Source organism: Leucopleurus acutus (genome assembly GCF_964270905.1).
Source record: "Leucopleurus acutus genome assembly, chromosome: 7".
Lineage (NCBI taxonomy): Eukaryota > Metazoa > Chordata > Mammalia > Artiodactyla > Delphinidae > Leucopleurus > Leucopleurus acutus.
Genome location: NC_139150.1, coordinates 103892411 through 103914474, shown reverse-complemented (window position 1 = coordinate 103914474; position 22064 = coordinate 103892411). Strand labels below are relative to the sequence as shown.

Sequence of the window (22064 nt, the reverse complement as noted above, 5' to 3'; positions counted from 1 at the left end):
TGAGCTTGGTTTTATTTATTTATTTATTTATTTATTTGATTCTACATAAAAGAGAGATCATATGGTAATTGTCTTTCTCTGTCTGACTTATTTCAATTAGCATAATGCCTTCAAGATACATCCATGTTGTGGCAAATGGCATGATTTCATTCTTTATTATTGCTGTTGCTTGTTACTGTTTTCTGTTTTTTGCCCAGGTTCTTCCTATTTTTGTCTTCCACTCTTTTCCTGTCTTATGTAATTTTTTTTTTTTAAGTAATGTGTAAATACCTGAATAACTCTTTTTCCAAATGTATGTATTTATTTATTTATTTATGGCTGTGTTGGGTCTTCGTTTCTGTGCATGGGCTTTCTCTAGTTGTGGCAAGCAGGGGTCACTCTTCATCGCGGTGCGCAGGCCTGTCACTATCGCGGCCTCTGTTGTTGCGGAGCACAGGCTCCAGACGCGCAGGCTCCCAGACCAGGGCTCAAACCCGTTTCCCCTGCATTGGCAGGCAGATTCTCAACCACTGCACCACCAGGGAAGCCCTGTCTTATGTAATTTTATTGGACAGTTTATATGATTCCATTTTGTCTTCTTTCTTAGCATATCATTTATACCTTTTTCCCTCTTTTTTCAGTGGTTGCCCTAGAGTTTGCAATATACATTTACAATTAATTCAGATCTACTTTCAAATAACACTGTACTGCTTCCCAGGTAGTATGAGCAACTTATAATAACAAAATAATCCTAATTCCTCCATCCCTTCTCTAGTATTATTTATTTATTTATTTATCTATCTATTTATTTATTTAGGGTTGTGTCGGGTCTTTGTTGCTGCACGTGGGCTTTCTCTAGTTATAGCAAATAGGGGCTGCTCTTTGTTGCAATGCCTGAGCTTCTCATTGCGGTGGCTTCTTTTGTTGCAGAGCACGGGCTCTAGAGTGCAGGCTCAGTAGTTGTGGCGCACGGGCCTAGTTGCTCCGCGGCATGTGGGATCTACCCGGAACAGGGCTCGAACCCATGTCCCCTGCATTGGCAGGCGGATTCTTAACCACTGTGCGACCAGGGAAGTCCCTTCTCTAGTATTATTGTTGTCATTTATTCACTTACACATGAGCATATATACATCGTTGATATTATTATTATTTTGAACAAACTGTTATCTGTTAAGTCAGTTAAGAATAAGAAAAATACCTTTTTATTTCACCTTCAGTTATTCCTTCTCCAATGCTTTTCCTGTCTTTCTGTAGATCCGAGTTTCTGACCTATATCATTTTCTTTCTCAAGAAAAACACTTCTTGCAAGGCAGGTCTACTGGAACAAATTTCCTCAATTTTTGTTTGAGAAAATCTTTATTTCTCTTTCATTTTTGAAGAATAATTTCACAGTATACAGAATTCTAGATTATTTTTCCTCTCAACATTTTAAATATTTTACTCTCTTCTTGCTTTCATGATTTCAGAGGAGAGGTCACTTGTAATTCTTATCTTTGTTCCTCTATAGATAAGGTGTTTTTTTCTTTAGCTTAAGAATTTTTTTCTTTGTCTTTGATTTTCTGTACTTTGAAAACAATATGCCTTGGTGTCATTTTATTTTGTTTTGTTTTGCTTTTTAAATTTTATTCAATTTTATTTATTTTTGGCTGCATTGGGTCTTTGTTGTGGCAGGGATCTTTCGTTGTGGCCTGCGAGCTTCTCTCTAGTTGTGGCGCGCAGGCTCCAGAGTGCGTGGTCTTTGTAGTTGCAGCACGCAGGCTTAGTTGCACCGTGGCATGTGGGATCTTAGTTCCCTGACCAGGGATCAAACCCCTGTCCCCTGCATTGGAAGGCAGATTCTTACCACTAGACTACCAGGGAAGTCCCTGTTTTGTTTTGCTTTTTCTTTGCGGTACGCGGGCCTCTCACTGCTGTGGCCTCTCCCGTTGCGGAGCACAGGCTCCGGACACGCAGGCTCAGTGGCCATGGCTCACGGGCCCAGCCGCCCCGCGGCACGTGGGATCTTCCTGGACCAGGGCACGAACCCGCGTCCCCTGCATCGGCAGGCGGACTCTCAACCACTGCGCCACCAGGGAAGCCCTTGTTTTGCATTTATCCTGCTTGGTGTTCTGCGTTTTTTGTATCAGTGATTTGGTATTTGACGTTAATTTAGGGGAAAACTCTTAGTCATTATTTTTTTCAAATATCTTTTTTCCTTTTTCTCCTTTTTTCTCCTTCTGTTATAAACTGTGTATGTTATACCTTTTGTAGTTGTCCTACAGTTCTTTTGTAGGTTCCCTAAACGGGAAAACGATGACGGAAATCATAGCAAGGCACATCCTAATTATGTGGCCAAAAAAAAAAAGTGATAAAGAGAAAATCTTAAAAGTGATAGCTAAAAAATGACACACGACTTACAGAGAGACAAAGATAAGAAAACAGCAAACTCCTCATTGAAAACTATGGAAGGCAGAAAGTATTGGAATTTCTTAAAAGTGCTGAAAGCAAAATGTCTACCTAGAATCTATATGCAATGAAAATTTCCTTTAATAAATACATTACAAGATATCACATCATCATTGAATATGCCAACATCATAATAACTACTGTTTAAACGCCAGGAAGTTTGCCCCGTAAATTACTTCAGTTGATCCTCACCACACCCTGTGAGTTTAAGTATCGTTATCAGTATCATTTTACCAGTGAGGAATCTGAAGCTTAGACACATTGAGTAGCTTCAGCAAGGTTATAGAGGACTAATCAAAGAGCCAGGATGTATTCACTCAATCATTCAATAAAATATTCTTTGAGCACTTCTCAAGTGCCAGGCATGTTTTGGCATCCCGATCACTGCAGTTAAGAAGGCCTCTTTATTGTAGCTTCCTATCTCAGTAGCGAGACAGGTAACTATCAAGTGTGTGACTGAAATAACTTCAGATAGTAACAAGCACCAAGACGTAAACAGAAGGTCAGCGGTTGGTGATTAAGACTAACTGAAGGATGTGGACTAGATTTAGTCTGCAGAAAACTCTCTGAGGAGTAGACATTTGAACGAAGACATAAAGGAGCAGCCTTGTGATGACCAGAAACTTGGCATGCTCAGAGCACAGGCAGGAGGCCTGAGAATGGCAGCAGAAGGCCCAGACGGGAGCCCTAGAAGAGGAAAAGGGGGCGAGAGACAACGGCCTGTTCTTTAGCACTTGGTAAACTGCATTAGGGTTTCCTTGATGTAGGGAAGCAGATTTCAGTGAAGGCAAAGTACATTACTGAGGAAAGCCTGAATCACTCCCAACTGCCCTGGTAAATGTCCCTTTCCCATATTTATTATGATGAGAAAAGCCACATGCAAGTGAGTTCCTAGTTAGGGGGGCAGGACATGTGGTCTAGCCGGGGCCACTTTGGGGGAAGGCCTGAAGATGAGTCTGTACCATAAAACGTTATTTACCATGAGGGGACATTTGTGAATTACGTGTGAGTTAAGCTGGGTCTAGATGCCAAAGAGTTTGTAGATACAAATGTCGTGGATGTATACACATTGCCTTCATCCAAACCCAGTTAGCTAATACATCAGGTAGAAGGTGGTGTCACACATTTACAATAGCAGCTAAAGTTATTGTGTACTTAACATGAGCCAGGCTTTATAGGTACCTCATATAGATAATTTTCTATTTAGTTCTCTCAACAATCTTACAAGTTAGGTATTATTACTATTTTACAAATGAGAAAACTGAGACACTTGCGAAGTACCATACACAAGATGACAGTGATAGAGCTAGTACTCGAACCCAGAACCATTTGACTGCAAAGTACAAACTCACCGCTACTATGCTCCCTTTTCATTTTCACACATATGTGAATGAAGTGGCCAGTGTATTCTGGTTGTAATCTAGTTTCTTGGCCTCCAAGGCACTGTCTAGAAAAATGGCTCCAGTTGGGTCAGATTCTTCTTTCCCCGGATTTACAGAGATCCCACCTGGACACACCAGCTGCACTGCCAGGCATCCTTCCTTCAGAACTTTTTACTAATCACAGAGTTCCTACTTACTAGTTATGGGGCTATGCGAAGTTTAGTGTATGAGGTGTAATTATTTAGCATTTGACTTGTAGGAAAGGATTGGTTTCCTTTCAAATGCTCAAAAAAAAAAAAAAAAAATGCTGGCTGCCCGTGCATTCATCCAGGGAATGATTTCTCTCAAATTATAGTTTTACTTTCCTGTCAAGAGAAAGAGCCACAGTTGTTATCATGCAGAAAATATTTTGCCTTGATCCCTGAAGTTTCATCGAGTTTGAGAACTCTGCAGTGTTATTGCTTTTGGAAAAATAAGGACCAAATGATATAAATCAGTCAGGAAATGGACGTACTGATCCACAATTTTGGGAACTGCTTTGGCACCTGTAATATTGATATCTAAATTAGGATCTTAAGGGAATTCCCTGGAGGTCCAGTGGTTAAGAATCCGAGCTTTCACTGCTAAGGGCCTGGGTTCGATCCCTGGTGGGGGAACTAAGATCCCACAAGCCATGCGGTGCAGGGCCAAAAGAAACAAACAAAAATAAATTAGGATCTTAAGCTTGTGGCACTAACAAAGCTTTGTCTACACCCTTTCTGGTGGATACTGTGTATCCAAATTTTAAATGTAGTCTATTGATCTAGAACTTTCACTTTCAGGAAATTGGCCTAACAAAATAATCAAAGAGTCTGTACATGGATAGTCATTGCAGCATTATTAGCAACAAAAAATTTAGGGAAAAAAAACTAGATGTGGCCAATAAAGTCAGCTTAATACGCAATGGTATATCCTTGTAATACAGTCATTAAAAATGAAAATGTTTATCAGTGATGGGAAAATGTGGGCCATAATGTGAAAATCGTTTACAGAACAGTATGAATAGCACTCCATGTTTTGTATATATGAAAGCAAAACAAATGATCTCTGAGAGGTAGAACTGTGGATGGACTTTTTTTTCTCTTTACTGGCAGTCTAAAGTAGTGGTAAGACTGTGGGCTCTGGAGATGACCAACTGGGTAGTATTTACTAGCTGTGTAGCTCTAGGCAGGTTACTTTGAGAAAATTAATTTATGTAAAATCCTTAGTACAGTGCAATTATCATCATCGTCATTACCATTATAAAATGGAAATTAAGTAAAAATACAGATGTCTTTAACCTCAGAGAGGCATTGTGTGTAATGTAGCGCAAAAAACCATGGGACCCGGAGTAAGAAAAACTGGGTCCCATGTCCAGGCTTACCAGTGGTGAGACACTGGGCGAGTTACATCCTCTCTGAGCCTGATCAAGGGTCGAACAGGGATAGTAACCCTCTCTATCTCAGGGATATAGTAGGGATCAAATGGGATGTTTCTAAGAGCGCTACATAAACCATGATGTACTCTGCAAACTATTTGATAATTATTATATTGAGTATGAATTCCATATCATACCCAATTACAAATAATCTTGCCTTGTTTTGGCCCTAAGTCTAAAGCAGAGGTGTAAACTTAGTAGTTTCAGAAGGAAGAGAAGTAAGTAAACATGGTAGAATAAATTGAAGAATGAGCTGTTGAGAGGCCTTCTCATCCAGTGACCAAATCAACTTTTCTGCAAGATCGGTCATCATTTGCTGCCAGTTGAGAGTGAAGGGAGGCTAAGAGGAGGAAAGAACTTTATAATATTTTCTTAGACTGGCAGGGTTCCAGGTGTGGCATTACACCACATGCTAACCACCTTGTTCTTTGCCACTTAAGGTAACAACTACATAACCTGATCAGTGGATTCTTTCAGGCGTTACTAAGTAAACTGTGGGCAGCAAGAGTTTGATCTAGATTGGGGCTAATAAATTAACATTTTCAAAGATACTGTGAGGAGGCAAAATGTCACTTGGAAAACTTCAAATTATGGTGCTTCATTCCGCGGACTCTGCTGAGAGATTCAGAGAATAATAAAATAATACATTTCAGTTCTCAAAAGGGACATATATTACAGTTCTCTTTGTAGAGTGACTCACAGCTAATGTGACCCTTGACAGAACAATTTTATATTGTGTCATCTTTCAAATGAGGAGTTTGGTTTAATGACATTCGAATTCCCTTTAAGCAATAAAGTAATTATTGATGTATATAGATCAAGATTAATTAATGCTAGTGGGGCACATTATTTGATATTTTGGAGTGAATACTTCACCTATAACAATTTTTCCCTCTTATAACCTTAATGGAGTTCAGAATTAGAACACCACTAATAGAAATGAGAATGCAATGAAGGAATAAAATGATTCATAATAAAACCATCAAACATAAAAATGAACATAAAATAACTTTTCTCATTTTAAGTTGGAGAAGGACTTTCTAACTATAACTAACTCTTTGGCTTGACTATGAAATAATAAATGAAAACCCAGTTTATGGTATTTTGTTGAAGTAGTCTGAGCAGACTAAAAGATGAGAGAATGTTATGAATAACTGTGCTCATAAATGGGACAGCTTAGGCGAAGCGGACAATTTCCTTGAAGGGCAAACTGCCAAAACTCATGTAAGAAATGACAGATAACTTGTGTAATTTTATGTCTTCAAAACAACTGAATTCAGATAACAACCTTTCAATAAGGAGGCCCAAGTGGCATCACTGGTGAATTCTACCCATCATTTAAGGAAGAAATTATATGAATTCTATCTACAATCTTCAATAATACAGGTGAGGAGAGAAACATTTTATGAGGCATTACACTGACCAGTGACATTAAAAAGTAAGGAAACTAGAGATCAATATCTCTCATGAACCTTGAAGCAAAAATACTGGTTCCACAATTAAAAATCAGTGTAATTCACCATGTCAACCTTACGAAGAATGATCATTTTAATAGATGCAGAAAAAACATCTGACAAAATCCAACATCCATTCATAATTAAGAACTCTCAGAAAACTAGGAGTAAAAGGGAATTTCCTCAACCTGATAAAGACCATCTACAAAAATCTACACCTGATACACTTAATGGTAAAAGACTGCATGCTTGCCCCCTAATACTGGTGACAAGGCAAGGATGTGTCTGATATCACCACTCCTTTCACCATCATACTGGAAGGTCTAACCAGTGCAGCAAGACAAGAAAAAGAAATAAAAGGCGTTGGAAAGGAAAACTGGAAAGACTGGAAAAAAATAAAACATTTATTATAAATAATAATCTGCAGACATGACTACGTAGAAAACTTTTAAAAAATCTACATAAGTGAATCTGGCAAGGTGTCAGGATACAAGGTCAAAATACAAAAATCAATCGTATATCTAGATATTAGCAATGAACATTTTGGAAATTGAAAATTTTTAAAGTACCATTTACAAAAGCACACACAAAAAAACCCATAAAGTACTAACAATATATGTGCAAGATCTGTATGCTAAAATCTAAAAACACTGATAAAAGAAATCAAAGACCTATATAAATGGAGCAACATGCTGCATTCATGGATTGGAGGACAAATATTAAGAGGTCCACTCTCCCTGAACTGGTCTATGGATTCAATGCAATCATTATCAAAATCCAAGCAGGTGGTTTTGTTCTTGTCAGCAGGCTGATTCTAAAATGTACATAGCAAGGCAAAGGAACTAAAATTAGCAAAACAGTTTTCAAAAAGAACATAGTTGCATTACTTATGCAAAGCTACAGTGATCACGCAGTGTAGTATGGGTGAAAGCTCAGACGTATAAACTAATGGAATAGTTCAGAAATAGGCTAATGCTGTGTCAACTGATTTTCAACAAAGGTGCAAAGAAAAATGAACCTCAATCTATATATGGTACATATATAATTTTTATATGTAAACATATACAAAAACCAACTCAAATCAATCAGACGTAAATATAAAAACTGAAAACTATTAAACTTCTAAAAATTTTTGTCACCTTAAGTTAGGCAGATTTCTTAGATATGACACCAAAAGCATAACCCATTAAAGAAAAAGTTGAAAAAGTGGACTTCTGTGAAAATTAAGAATTTCTGCTCTTCAAAAAGCTCTGTGCAAAGACAAACCTCATACTGGGAGAAAATATTTATAAAGCATATGTGATAAAGTCTGGTATCCAGATTATAGAAAATAATATCTGACTAGAAATATGTAAACACAAATTGGGTTACCATTTTTGATTTTTTCTGATTGACCAAGATAAAACACGAGGTTTTTGTCCATTATTGAGAGTGTGAAGATAGGGGTGTGATGGAACTTGTGATGGAACTTCTTGTTCCATCAAGTGATGGAACTTCCATTTTTGGAACAGAAATTTGACAATATGTACCAAATCTTAAATATACCCATATCCTTTAATACAGTAATTACAGTTCTAGGAGTGTATCCTAAAAATCTTACACACCAAGGCTGGTATGTATGGTCACTATTCCAATATTTCCACTTGCAAAAATGAAAATAAACATCAATCTTGGTAACAGGCACTAGTTAAATAAATAAAGGATCAGCCACAGATTATGAGGCTATTCAGAGGGGAAATCTGGCTTAAAGTATGCCCAGAAGAGAGAGAACAAAAGAAATTCATACAAATGTGAATGGGAGTTTTCTCTGCATGATTAACTGCTGGGGTATTTTTTCTTTTTTTGGTCTATCTGAAGAACATGTATTCAGAAGGCAGAAGTTACTTTTTTTAAAAGGAATTTAGACATTCCAGAGTTAAATCAGCATAAACGTGCAACATGAACGTCCTGGTCTCCTTGTTAAGGAGAAAGTGAACATGGTACGTAAGGATCTGATTTTGCAAGGGGAAGGGGGCAGACTGAGTAATCTATGACTGAAAGGGCAGTTCATAATTCTCTTCCAGTTTCATTTTTGCTACTTCTCCCGTAAGGTATGACCATGACAGCATAGTTGATATTTGGGTTCCCCCTCCATCACTCACTCCAGGATCATGTTGAATAGCAGTTTTATTTGGGCATAAATACACTTCGGACTTTCCCTTTATCTGGTTCCCAAATTTGGTTTTTAATAATGAAGCTCTTTCAATATAGAAACAGAATCTCATTTATGCATTCTCAAAAATACAAAAATTGTGTTGGTCAAGGCTTAACTGGTGTCCCCTAGTGGGAAAGTCCTCAAATAACTGGCTGCTGTTCATGTAAGTGCAGAACATTTTTAAAAGGTAAATAAATACTAGCTTTCTCCCTTTAGGCCAGTTTAATTATTTTTGTTTGCCAAATTGCTCCTTTTGCAGGAAACTAAATTTTGTAGTGCCTTCCTTTTTATGGGTAGGTGCTAAGGTGGGCCTTTTCATCCGTATTATTAACTTTAAGCCTGCAAGGTGGGCGTTCATTTCTTACACAGTAGGTCACAAAGTTCAATACCATTATGCAATAACATGTCAAGGAGACAAAACTCAATTTATCATTACACTTAAAACCAGCATCTGAGAACCTCAAGACTTTGTAAATTCTCTAAGCTTTTGATTAACACCAAAGAGTGAGACATAACGTCTTGACCTTATATGCACAGTTACAAGATGAAGCGGAACAAGTTTCCAAGGCTTTCTGGAGAGGAGGGGTGTGTAAAAAAACCTCTTTTAACCATGGTGTCTCTCTCACACACACACAAAGCTTTAATTATCAACCGTCTGAACAGATAAGTATCTAAAATAGTAATGCTCTCAAATACTACAGTAAAATTGACTTGATTCTTTATTACCTAGCATAAACCTGTCTTTTCTTTCTTTTTTAGGGGTAGGGGTTGGGCTTGGCTTTGTTCTTCCAGAAGTGCACATTACTATCCCCCCTTGAATTTTTATGCGGTAGAAAGAAGATGCTGAAGCAGTGTTCCCCAACAAGGTAATGGTTTAAATTTCACTAAAATACTTCTATCAGTAACTGTTTAGCTTTCACAAATAATTTTCCAAGAACCAACATGTTACTTGTATAAATACTGTTACAAACTAAAAGAACCTCAGTTTTATTATTTTTAGTTTTCCTTAGGAATGTCTGTGAACAGAATAATCCTCTCATTGAAGGTTGTTTTTTAAATCCTCACTTAATTTGAAAGGAAAAAGAGTGTGAATGTACTTTTCTATTCCAAAGTCTCAGGGCTTCACAGAAGAAAGCTTAATAACCAGTAGTTAAGTTATATAAACATGAGTTTATACAGATACAGATTTATATAACTATTGCCCAGCCACTAAATAAAGATCAAGAGATTAACAGAATGAAAGTTTTTTTTCCTACCATAACTTTTCAAAAAGGTTAAGACAGAGGGATAGAATATGTATGTATTTGTAGGTGTCAAGAGAATAGGAGAATACAAGCAACTTGACAAGACTAAGTGTATTCTATAAAAGATTAACCACGACCATGAGTGGCTGGGCTTATAGTTTGCTACACCAAAGAAATTAAAAATTGATACTTGAGAATATTGTTATAATAATTTATAATAGCATTCCTTTATAGAGGCATTTTAATTTAAGCAATGTTTCTCTCTTAAATATATAAAACTAACCCTTAGTGTCATGGATGAGAATCGTCATAGCTACTACTAAATGAAAGAACAATTTCCAATAGCTGTTTGATGGTGTTATTTTAATACCTACACCCAAACTTTAGGGAAGCAATCTCCCAAGAAGATCTTCTGGAAAACTGCCTGATCTGCTCATGGCAGGGAAATAGCCCACTTCCAAGTCAAGCATGAAGAAAAACACAAGTTATGAATGTACCCAAGATCCCCAAATAAATTAGTAAAAGTGCCATTATTTTAAGAATTATCAGACATATAATCAAAGTGTTTAAACACAAATTCAAATTTGTTAAGTCCAAAAGATACAGTAATTTTATTACATATAATTTCTCCTGTGTGCTAAAAATGTTGACTTACAAGACATAATATCTGTATAAGTGTAGAGGGAATTACGGTGGAATTCTTTAATCATTTTTCATTGGTGAGAAGAGAACAATAAGGTAGCGGACAAATAATAAGAAGCACTCAGAGTCCTCTAAAATTCAAGGTTGTATATTACTGCTCAACCAAAACATACTACCATCCTCTAATATAAATGCCTACTCATTTATCTTTGAAAAATAAAGGTCATTCTTTCTCCATTAAAGCTTCTGCAAGATTGACACAAAGGTTCATTCTACCTATTAAAAATAGGGGTACTCTTCATCTTTGGATAAGGTATCACCATTTAGGGAAGATGTAGTCATATACATATTACTAAATTTTTATTTGAGGCAGCTGTTGGAATCCATTAAGCACTTTTGGAACACTGTACCTTTAAAGTTTGTCTTTAACATTAATAGCTTTGGAAAAACAAAAATAAAAGAAAAACATCTATGACAAAGTACATTTCATTCAGATTTGATAGCAGTAAAATACAAAAAGAAAAATTTAGTGCAGTGTCCATTTTATCTATGTAAATCACTTGAGGATAGTTTTATGTTATAGTTTTATGACTGACTGATAAAAAATGTTTTAACTTGTTTAAAAACTTTAAGACTTTGACTTAGTATTTAGTAACACAAAAATGAAATTAAGCACTGTAAAGTCTTTAAAAATGAAGTTCTACAAATTTGGTTCCCATTTACAACAGTTTCATTAACAGGTAATGAATTAAGTGTAGATACAATGTATCCAATACCCTTATAACTACAGTAAAAAAAAAATCTAGTAGCATGTATAGATCATATCCTTAGTAATATCAATATATAGTCAAAACATGTTCATACAGAACCAATACCTCTCCTCCATGTAAAAGAACACTTGTTAAAAATAATTAACAAAAATACCCATAAAACAATGGAACCTCATTTCATTTCACTGCACCCAAAGCTATGACACAAAATATTGGCTTAAAGGGGTAGATTAAAAAGAAAAAGAAAACCAGATTCTCCATTCTTTGTCACGTTTATTCAGTAGTAGTTTTTTTTTTTCCTTATTTTCAGTGCCAGACATGGCAAGGAGTGATTACAGCCAACTGTTATTAAAACATTTGTTCGCAACATATACCCCCTTTACCACTGACCCCAAACTGACTCGTTTTGTGTGCTTTCGTTCTTTCCTTTTTTATACCACCACCAAGACTGGGTGGAGGGGCAAGGGTAAGAGAGATGAAGGGGAAGAGTCCAGGAGGCCAGAAGAGGAGGAATGCTACAAGCCACAGTAAGAATGAGCTGTATTTAATTTAAAAAAGGGGGGAGGGGTGTACCCCACAAATGATACAGTAATGAGGATACACAATTAAATCCCATAAGCATGACTGAAGGCTTTCACTTGTGTTTGACGTCATCACAATGGAAGGCATAAAAAGTGGAGTAAATCAATGTTGATACAGTCCAATCTAGTCCATTAGGCAAGATGGTGCAAGAAGTCATTTAAATTAAAAGTGCCCTACCCTTACCTAAATGGCTAGCAGACATGGAGAACACCACAGTGAGGAATCCACAGAGCTTTCTCCATGTAGCTATTAAAAATGTGTTGTCGAATGGCACATTGTCAAACACTGGAAAAGGGGCGCCACAATGGACCTCTCTTTTTTAAGTATGAATGCTAGATTCAACTATCTCAACTAAGCAGGAAGTGGGCTCTTCTGCTAGGAATGCCAACCCTAATTCACTTTGTCTTGAAATATATACAGATTGTTTGTAGTAGCTACAGCAATGATATTTTCCTTGGGGTGCCAGGCTGTATGAAGTATTTTCTTGTTGAAGTCTAGGCTGTCAACGCTTATTTCATCTTTCTTTCGCTTGCCACTTGCACACACTTTGCGTGGCTTCAGAACTGTGCGAGGTTTATTGTTTTCCCGTGATGCTTCTAGGGTTATGTCTCGCTTTGTGTTCCGGTCAAACATTCTGAAGAAATTATTGTAAGATCCAGTCATGACAACACTGTAAAAGTAGACAGAGCACTCAGTCAAATAATGAACATTAGTTTTCAATGGTGAAACCTTGCCTAGTACTCCAAAGAAGGAGCTACTTCAAGCAGATTTGGATTTAAGGAGGGGGCGGCTGACACCAACCCAGGGAACAATCACTGGAATAAACTAGGAATATAGTATTAGTAAACTTGATTTTCTATTAATGACTCCTTTTCATGACTACCAAAACTGTCAGCAAAGTTGAAAGCATCCTCAAGTAAAGCTTGTAAGTAGTACTGAATTATCAGTTGAGTATTTTTGCAACTTCAGTCTATGCAACCAACTAGACCAGCCAGCTTCTACCAACCAACCAACAACAAAAAAAACAAAACGATGGTATACAGCTTTCTGTAAGAAACCAATGCTTTATTTTATGATTTACATTATAAGCTATTTATGTCCCCAGGACACTGTCTGGTTCAGACAATAACATCTTATGTATGCTTATAAGAAATCTGCTTCAGAGTATATAAAGAAAGTAGCATATACAACTATTATTAACAGAAAATCGTTTAACCTATAACACTAAATATATTTTAAGCATTTTTTGACAAATATTTTTAATAGTATCATTTTGCAGGGGCACCACATTCTTGCCTATTAACCCTAAGACGATTTCTCTGTCAGTCCTACTCGCCATCCATCACGGCTTAACATCTGCTAAGCAGCCCAATGAGCAAAACTTCACATGTTTGAAACCATTAATAAATTACTTACATCCTTCCCACATGGTTTAAATTATTATTGTAAATAAGATTATAGGACACCGGGAACTGTTTAAGGTAATGCTTGAAAACATCTCTGAATACTTACAAATATTATACATTATACAGGGTCACATATTAAATACAAATGATCATGACCTATTCATTAATGTCAATTCTCCCGAAGGACACTTCACAACATTTTAACCAAACTCAGGTCGGTGCATATTCCTGAAGGTAATAAAACTGTATTTCTTTTAAAATAATTTCTGTAGTTTAGACTGGCATCCCCATGTTAGCTGAACTTGTGAGGTTTTAATGGATTAGGGCACCTAGTCTATGCTATTTTAAAAGGTTTTGTTAGCCAGCATTTCTGTGGTATTCTTGCCAAAAATGTGTAACTGGAATCTAAACACGAGAGAATTAGACAACACTCAAATTAAGGAAAATTCTACAAAATAAATTGCCTGTGGTTTTCAAAAAAGCCAAGGTCATGAAAGACAAGGGAAGAATGAAGAACTTTTCCAGATTAAAGGAGACTAATGAGATGTGAAAATTAAATGAAACATATACTTTTGGATTGGATACCAGATTTTTTTTCTCTGCTAGAAAGGACATCATTGAGAGAACTCGTGTTATTTATGGGGATCTGTGGATTAGACAGCAGTACTGCATCAATGCAATTTTTTCTGCTTTAGATGCCTATACTGTCATTATGTAGGAGAGTCTTTCAAAAAAAATTTTTTTATGTTAAGGGAAATAAACAATTTTTCCTGACAATGGAACACGACGTTTAAACACTATGAGGACGAGCTGGCCGTAGCACTGCGCCATATCCTGCTCCACCAGTGTCGCCTTCCCTTTCCTGTCTCCTTGGCGCCTCGGGTGAGCAGTGGCGTTCAGAGACGAAGCCTGCTTGCTCCTACTCCAGGTGTGCTGTGGCCAGCCTACAGGGCCTCATATTATAATCAGATAAAAACAATTTTAAAAATCAGACAAAAGATAAATTATCCAAGTTCTATTATATTCAAAAGCACCATGAAACCTGACTCATATTAAGCTTCAGCAATAAAACTATTGTTGAATACTCATTAATGAGTACCTTGAAAGCAAGTTTAATAATTCCAGAATTATGTTTTCTTTTACTATTGTCCGTTCTATTGGAACATAATAAATAAATACTGACATTTAAAAACGGAATGATTAAGACTTATTTATCCTTCGAAATAATGGTACACATTTTGATGAAGTTGTGGATTATAAAAAGCTTAATTACTCATGGTAATATGGTTAAAATAATACATGGTAATTACCTCTTCTCTTCTATGAGGTATTAATGTAGTACCTGGAAAAACCAGTGTGTAACGCTGCAAATGAAGTATCTACTGCCTAAATATTTCTAAAAACAATTTACTAGCAAAGTAACAACCAAACTGAAATTTCACCATTTTAACCACTGGCATGTCAAAAATGTGACTGATCTGGTTCATAAACGGTAAAGTTTAAAATTTATATCGTAATATATTATACCTAGAACTTTTTGGGATACTTTCACATTTACTAGTGAAACATAATGTTTAATTTTTATCTGCCAATACTGCTGTAAGATTACTAAATTTATTTCAAGGAAACCCTAGGGAAAATGAAGTTGGTAAATGTAATTTATGTCAGTTTAAAGACAGGTTGGCCGTTAGTAAATGTAGCAACCATACTAGGAGTGAAATAGTAAATTTCTCTCCTCTAATGAAATTCAATTTGAATAAGGGGTTCAGTTCAAATTAAAATCAATTTACCTGTCAGATCCATTCCAACAACATTCAAATTTGTCAAATATGCAGTCATTTTCATATAGTGAACAAAGTTTACTTCTGAGGTATTCATGCACCTGGGGAAAAAATAAATATATATGTATACTTAGCTTACACCTTAAGATCTGCTGCTCTTGAAATTAGAAAATGGTTTAACAAATCTATATATTTTTAAGGCATATACAAACATGTATACATACCTTTTAGTCTCATTAAAACTCAATTCTCAAAACAAACAAACAAAAAAACTCAGTTCTCTGAGAAACAGTAAAGGTATTTTATCCTTTCACAGACATCTGATCCGCCTTCCATGAACACACATTTTCCTCTCGTACAATAGAGAAAAATACCCTTCTGGGCATAGCACATGTACTCTTTACAAGCTCGACTGAAATATTTAGGCCAGAAAACATTTAAAACTGGCACAGATAAGAGACTAATTAAAGAATATTATAGCAATATTTGAATTTGCTAACACTTGATTTTCAGCCCATTAATTGTTGATAAAAAACATGCAATACTGTGGCTTTACTTCCTTTTTCACTACCATTTTTGGGGCATAAATAACTGAAGCCTACAATACCTTATTAAGTGCATATGTTATGCATTGCATGACCCTGCCCTAGTTTGGTGATAAATTATATGGTTATTCCAGGTATGTGTTATGGAAATATTTGATATACTTGTTATTACTTATACAATATCCAAAGATAATGAAATGTAGCTCTGTTTTTTGAAGTATAATTCTATGTTTACTCACTAGTATTTCACAAAGGGATCAACTATAAAATAAATCAGTTACATAAAAAGTATTCTGAGAAATGATACAATTCTATATTAATATTACTAAATTACAAAGGACAGTTCCAAAGTATTTGTTGTGATCATAAGGAAAAAGAACAAGTTTCTGTCTCACTATTCTTTTCTACTTAAAGGGAACCTTAAAAAGAAGTAATGATAGAAAAGAGTAGGTACCTTGGGACTTCCCTGATGGCACAGTGGTTAAGAATCCGCCTGCCAATGCAGGGGACACGGGTTCAAGCCCTGGTCCAGGAAGATCCCACATGCCACGGAGCAACTAAGCCCATGCGCCACAACTACTGAGCCTGCACTCTAGAGCCCACAAGCCACAACTACTGAGCCCACGTGCCACAACTACTGAAGCCCACACGCCTAGAGCCCATGCTCTGCAACAAGAGAAGCCACCACAATGAGAAGCCCACGCACCGCAACAAAGAGTAGCCCCCTCTCGCCGCAACTAGAGAAAACCCACGTGCAGCAACGAAGACCCAATGCAGCCATAAATAAATAAATAAATAAATAAATAAATTTTTTAAAGAGTAGGTACCTTCTCAATGCTTAGAATTCTCTATGAAACAACCTAAAGTCATTTTAACTGTCCATTTCAATTACACATATTCAATAATAGCTGAACCTGCATATGCTACATTTGAGCATGATGTGACTCTACTCCCAATCACTAATCTAGTACAGCATAGGTAGAAAACTGCAAATCAGGTAAAACAGGTAAATCATGATAATTCAGCCAAGTTTTAGAGTGCACATACAGGGTTTCTCACCAAACAATGTAAGAGAATGAAGTTAAGTTTCAGACCAATTATTCTCAGTGGGAATGGGGTGGTGGTGGTGACAGTGATGGTGGTGCGGATCACTAGGAGATAGATCAGAATCTCAGCAGTTACACAAATGTAATTTAAAAACAAAGCAGTATTGTATCCCTTTGTTGTTTCAATGTAGCATTTATTTTGAAATTTCAAATACCATTAAGGAGACTCTTAAGTGGTTCATGTTTGTCAAAGAGGATTAAAAAGTTTGAGAAACATCCTTCTAATTTTACTGAGAACATACAATGTAAAGAAGGTACCATTTATAAATTCTGTGTTCCTAAAGCAGTGTTAAATGTTTTCTACACTGCAGCTTAGGGCATAACACAGGTTTCTACTGGCCCCCCGACCCTGTTCCCAGCTGTGCACATCTTCATTCTCTTCTCCAGAAGAAAGGGATCCACGGTAGTGGCTTGGCTGACAAGAAGAGAATCCAAACTGACATCCTACAACAGAAAGGCAGCTCCTAAAGCTGTCTGCTGGGTTCTCACAAGTCCTTCTCCTTTAGGTTAAGACAACAGTTATTAGCCAAAAGGAGAATGCCAGTTCACTTGACTGGGCACACCAAAGCTAAGCTCTAGTTCAACCAGCACGATCCAGACTCCATCCAGGACACCTCGACTAGGACTGACCATTCTCCCCAATCCTCTTCCCCCAGACCTTGATAGAGACCGTAATTCCATCCTCACTTTAAATGTAGATAACAGGGGAAAAAAGTTATTACCGAACCAAATTGGTAGCTTTACACTTTAAAACTGAATACACAAACACAACCTATAAAAGTATATATAAATTTAACATAAGCAAAGGCAGTGTACTCATGGATCTCTGAAGGAAAAAGCCTAATGGTGAACACGCACTGCACTGTACTGGGATTAACACATAGTACAAAATCCTTCTCTATGAACACGTAAAAGTAAGTAAACAGGTTATATACTCACTGAAATAAAAAATTGCAAATACCTGGTATGTTTCCACAGGCCTGTTTTCCATATTTAAGTCCCAAATTTTGACTGACAAATAGTCTCTAGTCATCATATATCGACCACTATGGCTGAATTTTACATCAGAAATTGAAGAGATGATTTCAGAAAAAAAAGACCTGTTACTCGGATCTTCAGGTTCTTCAAACACTAAAAACAAGCAAAATAGGAGGGCTGAGGGCAATTTGTAAATATTCTGGCTTGGACAAAGCATTTACTCAAAACACCATTCATCAACTTCCTAAGAGTGAGCTAAAAATGGCAGAGTAAATAAAGAACCGAAAAACATCTCTCTGGCTATAAGAACATACCCTCCCTGAGAGTTTCTTAAGAGAATGAGAGTGACTTAGTACTGAAGTTGAAGATGCAAAAGGACGTATGTAGCACAGCACCTTCCAGAGTCATCTGGCTAATTCAGCAGAACCAGACCCACTCAAGATGTCTGACTTCAGTGCACCAATCTGAGGTCCTGCATATACCTCACTGACTTTGCCTGTACTGTCACCATGAGAAACACACCATCCTCACCATTCCAACTCATACCGGCATTTTATTTTTTTAGTGGCCTGGTAAAATTATTTTGATAAGCAGCATGTACCAATCTTCATGAGTTTTTAAAATCTTCAACAACTTGAAGATAAGAATAATGCAATCCTTTAATTTTTTTAACCTGGTACTTTTCAAACTTGTTTAAGCCAAAGAAACCTCATCTCAGAAGAAATCTTCCTAGGAAGCTCAAAACATAAAGGAAGAAAGGAAGGGAGGGAACAAAAGAGAGAAGGGAGGCAGGGAAGAAAGGAACTGCTCTACTTGAATACACGACTGGAGAACCCAACTCAAGTTCCCAAGGAATAGCATTCCATTAAAAATACATCCACTGGGACTCAACAGACATGCCCCCAAGACAGCCTTCTATGCTCTTCCAGTAGAATAACCTATAATCCCTCATGTTGAGTCAGACAGCTTACCAAAGGGAACAGGAGGTTTAAGACTTGTAAACCTATGTAAATGTAGTTACCATGTCTGAAGACAAACAGAAAATGTTATCATTTGAAAACAAGATGCAATAAACTTACGTTTAGAATGCCTATCACAGAGGGCGGATGCCCTCATGTCACATAACCGAATAGTTCCTTTACTGCTGCTGTATACAAATGTGTTACAACTGTTTGGATGGAATTCTGCTGCTGTAATCACCTCTGTCAGCTCCTCCATATTGGCAGGCTTGATATCCACAATATCTGGACAGCATTTTATTAAGGAATTTCCACTTAGAAAAAAGGTCAAGCATAATTTTATGTTTTTCAAATCTAAAATTCATTCATAGACTTAAGCACAACTATTAATTCTAAACTGCATATTACTACTTACATGGGTATAAATCCCAGAGGGATCAAAACTCTTAATGCTTGAAAAAAAGTCTGAAACGAAAACACGGGCGAATTTTAAATCACCTTAGAATGTAGAGGTCTTTTTTTTCTGAGTATGATAAGCCATAAGAAAAAGAAGCCATAAGAAAAAGACTGACACACCATCTTCCTAAATATTAAGAACTTAGTGTACACTCCAAACAAAACAAAAGGAAAAATCTGTACGGCGGCAAAAAAGGGAAACTGTTCGCACACAAACAATGGAGCTGATTTACTTGATGTCGAAAAGGTGCTTTAAAAACAAAGAAATTCCAGTAAGAATATAGGCAAATCCAACGAAAAAATGTGGAAAAGAACAAAAGAAATATAAATGGTTGATAAATATGAAAACATGCTCAAATCTACTCAGGATAAAAGAAGCGAATCAAAACTAGAAGTTTTCACTAACTAGACTGCTAAAGGTATAGGAAAACAGGCTCTTTTATACACTATAATCATACCTCATTTCATTGTGCTTCGCTTTTATTGAGCTTCACAGATACTGCATTTTTTTATAAATTGCAGTTTTGTAGCAACCCTGCATCTAGCAAGTCTATCAGCGCCATTTTTCCAACTGCATTTGCTCACTTTGTGTCTGTCACATTTTGGTTATTATCACAATATTTCAAACTTTTACATTATTATTACATTTGTTATGGTGATCTTTGATGTCACTATTGTAATTGTTTTGGGGTGCCAGGAACTGTGCCCACAAGATGGTGAATTTAGTCAATTGTTGAAAGGACAACCAAGGGCTTAGAACATTACATAAACTTAGTTGATAAAGCAGCAGCAAGGTTTGAGGGTACTGACTCCAGTTTTGAAGGGAAGTTCTACTGTGGGTGAAATGCTGTCAAACAGCACTGCAGACCACAGAGAAATCATTCATGAAAGGAAGAGTCAAAACTGACGTGGCAAACTTCGCTGTTGTCTTATTTCAAAGAAGTTGCCACAGCTCCTCTACCCTTCAGCAGCCACCACTACAGGTATGCCTGTGTTGGTAGAGTATGAATAATAGTAGTGTGTTAATTTTTCAAATGATACCTATTTGGAAAGACATACATTAATACTAGTTATAATAACTAACATTTATCAAGAAATTAAAAACAAACATATATACATTTCTATATTTATATGTATGTAGTATATGTGTATGTATATATCTCATATATCACACACTTGTATATGCACAGAAAAATTTCAGGAGGATAACATAAACAATGAAAATGAGGTTTGGGAAAGTATTTATACTGCCATGCATCATGACTTGTATGAATTTCTTTTTCCAATCTTATTTTTATAATTAAAAACATTTTTTAAGAATAATACTCCAGGGCTTCCCTGGTGGCGCAGTGGTTGAGAGTCTGCCTGCCGATGCAGGGGACATGGGTTTGTGCCCCGGTCCGGGAAGATCCCACATGCCGTGGAGCGGCTGGGCCCGTGAGCCATGGCCGCTGAGCCTGCGCGTCCGGAGCCTGTGCTCCGCAACGGGAGAGGCCACAACAGTGAGAGGCCCACGTACTGCAAAAAAAAAAAAAAAGAATAATACTCCACATATTTGTTTCTGTTACAAGAAACAGCTATTTAAAAAATTTTCTATTTTCATAGGTACAAACAGATGAATTCCTTAAAATTCTAAGAATCTAATTTTTAAATTGATACATTATGCTTTTTATCAAATAACTTCAGCCAGTGTTTAATCACTTAAACACAAAGAAAAAATGGTATAAAATAAGAAGCTACTGTAAAAAGAATCAAAACACGCTAAGGAGAGATGAAAATAAATCCAGTAGGGGAAAACATGCATTCTTTACCAAACACCAAAAAAAAGAAACCAAATGGATACTAAAACTCCTGTCTGTAATTTCCAGGTGCCAAAGATTAATCCGCAAATCATCTGCAGATAAATACGTTTCGTAATCACTATTAATAGAAATTGAGTTGATGTGATATGTATGAGCATTGGCAAATATTCGTCGTGGACTGGCCTCAACCATTAGATCCATGGGCCTAAAGACCGGCACCTGTCAACAAGACACATGAAAAACCGTTGATTACAAAATGTTTATTGTTTACAAAAGCACTGAAGGTCCAGAATACTTCATTACTCCAGTTTTTGAGGGAACATAAAACAGTATAATATTACACAGATTTAGTTTTATAAAGCAACTGATGTTTGACTGCTTACTTAAAGTGTTAAAATGGGAAGAAAAATGAAAAATCTGGAAAATTTACCTTCTTTTACAGAGAGCAGTACTATGAGAATTTGCAGTTTTTCCCAGTTTCAATCTTTTGCTTGAAAGACTTGCAAAGCTAATAAATGTTTATAATTTAAAGTGGCTAAAAAGGAAATTAGCCCAAAGCATCTAATTCTTGGTATTTTTTTAATTGCAACTAAAAGATTTAGTCCATTTCTACTTTTTTTGATCTCCAAAGAAAGTTAACCTTGAAACTTAACCTTCTAACAGCTGACAATCAAACCATGAGAGCAAAAGAGAGTATGGTGGCACAGTATAAAACACAGGCTTGTGCTGAGTCCTGGTTCAGCCCATGACCACAGTGAAACCTCTCTGTAGCTCAGGGTCTGTTTAATATTTGAGTTATTAATGTTCTATCTGGTTACCGAATCTTGGGAAAGAGCAGACTGTAATTATTCCTACTGATGTTCTGCTGAGTATCTATAATATA

The 22064-nt window shown here is 36.5% G+C and overlaps 1 protein-coding gene across 1 annotated transcript in view; it reads right to left on the bottom strand.

Moving 5' to 3' along the window:
• Positions 1–10759: 10759 nt before the first annotated feature.
• PPP2R2A (protein phosphatase 2 regulatory subunit Balpha) overlaps positions 10760–22064 on the bottom strand; it is an 84422-nt gene continuing 73117 nt past the window's right edge. Inside the window, exons 6-10 of the mRNA XM_082843284.1 lie at positions 21223–21400; positions 19044–19208; positions 17948–18117; positions 15345–15436; positions 10760–12818 (exon numbers count right to left, since the gene is read on the bottom strand). Of these exons, the coding sequence (XP_082699410.1) occupies positions 12539–12818; positions 15345–15436; positions 17948–18117; positions 19044–19208; positions 21223–21400 (885 nt within the window). The 3' untranslated portion in view covers positions 10760–12538. The remainder of the gene's footprint in view (positions 12819–15344; positions 15437–17947; positions 18118–19043; positions 19209–21222; positions 21401–22064) is intronic.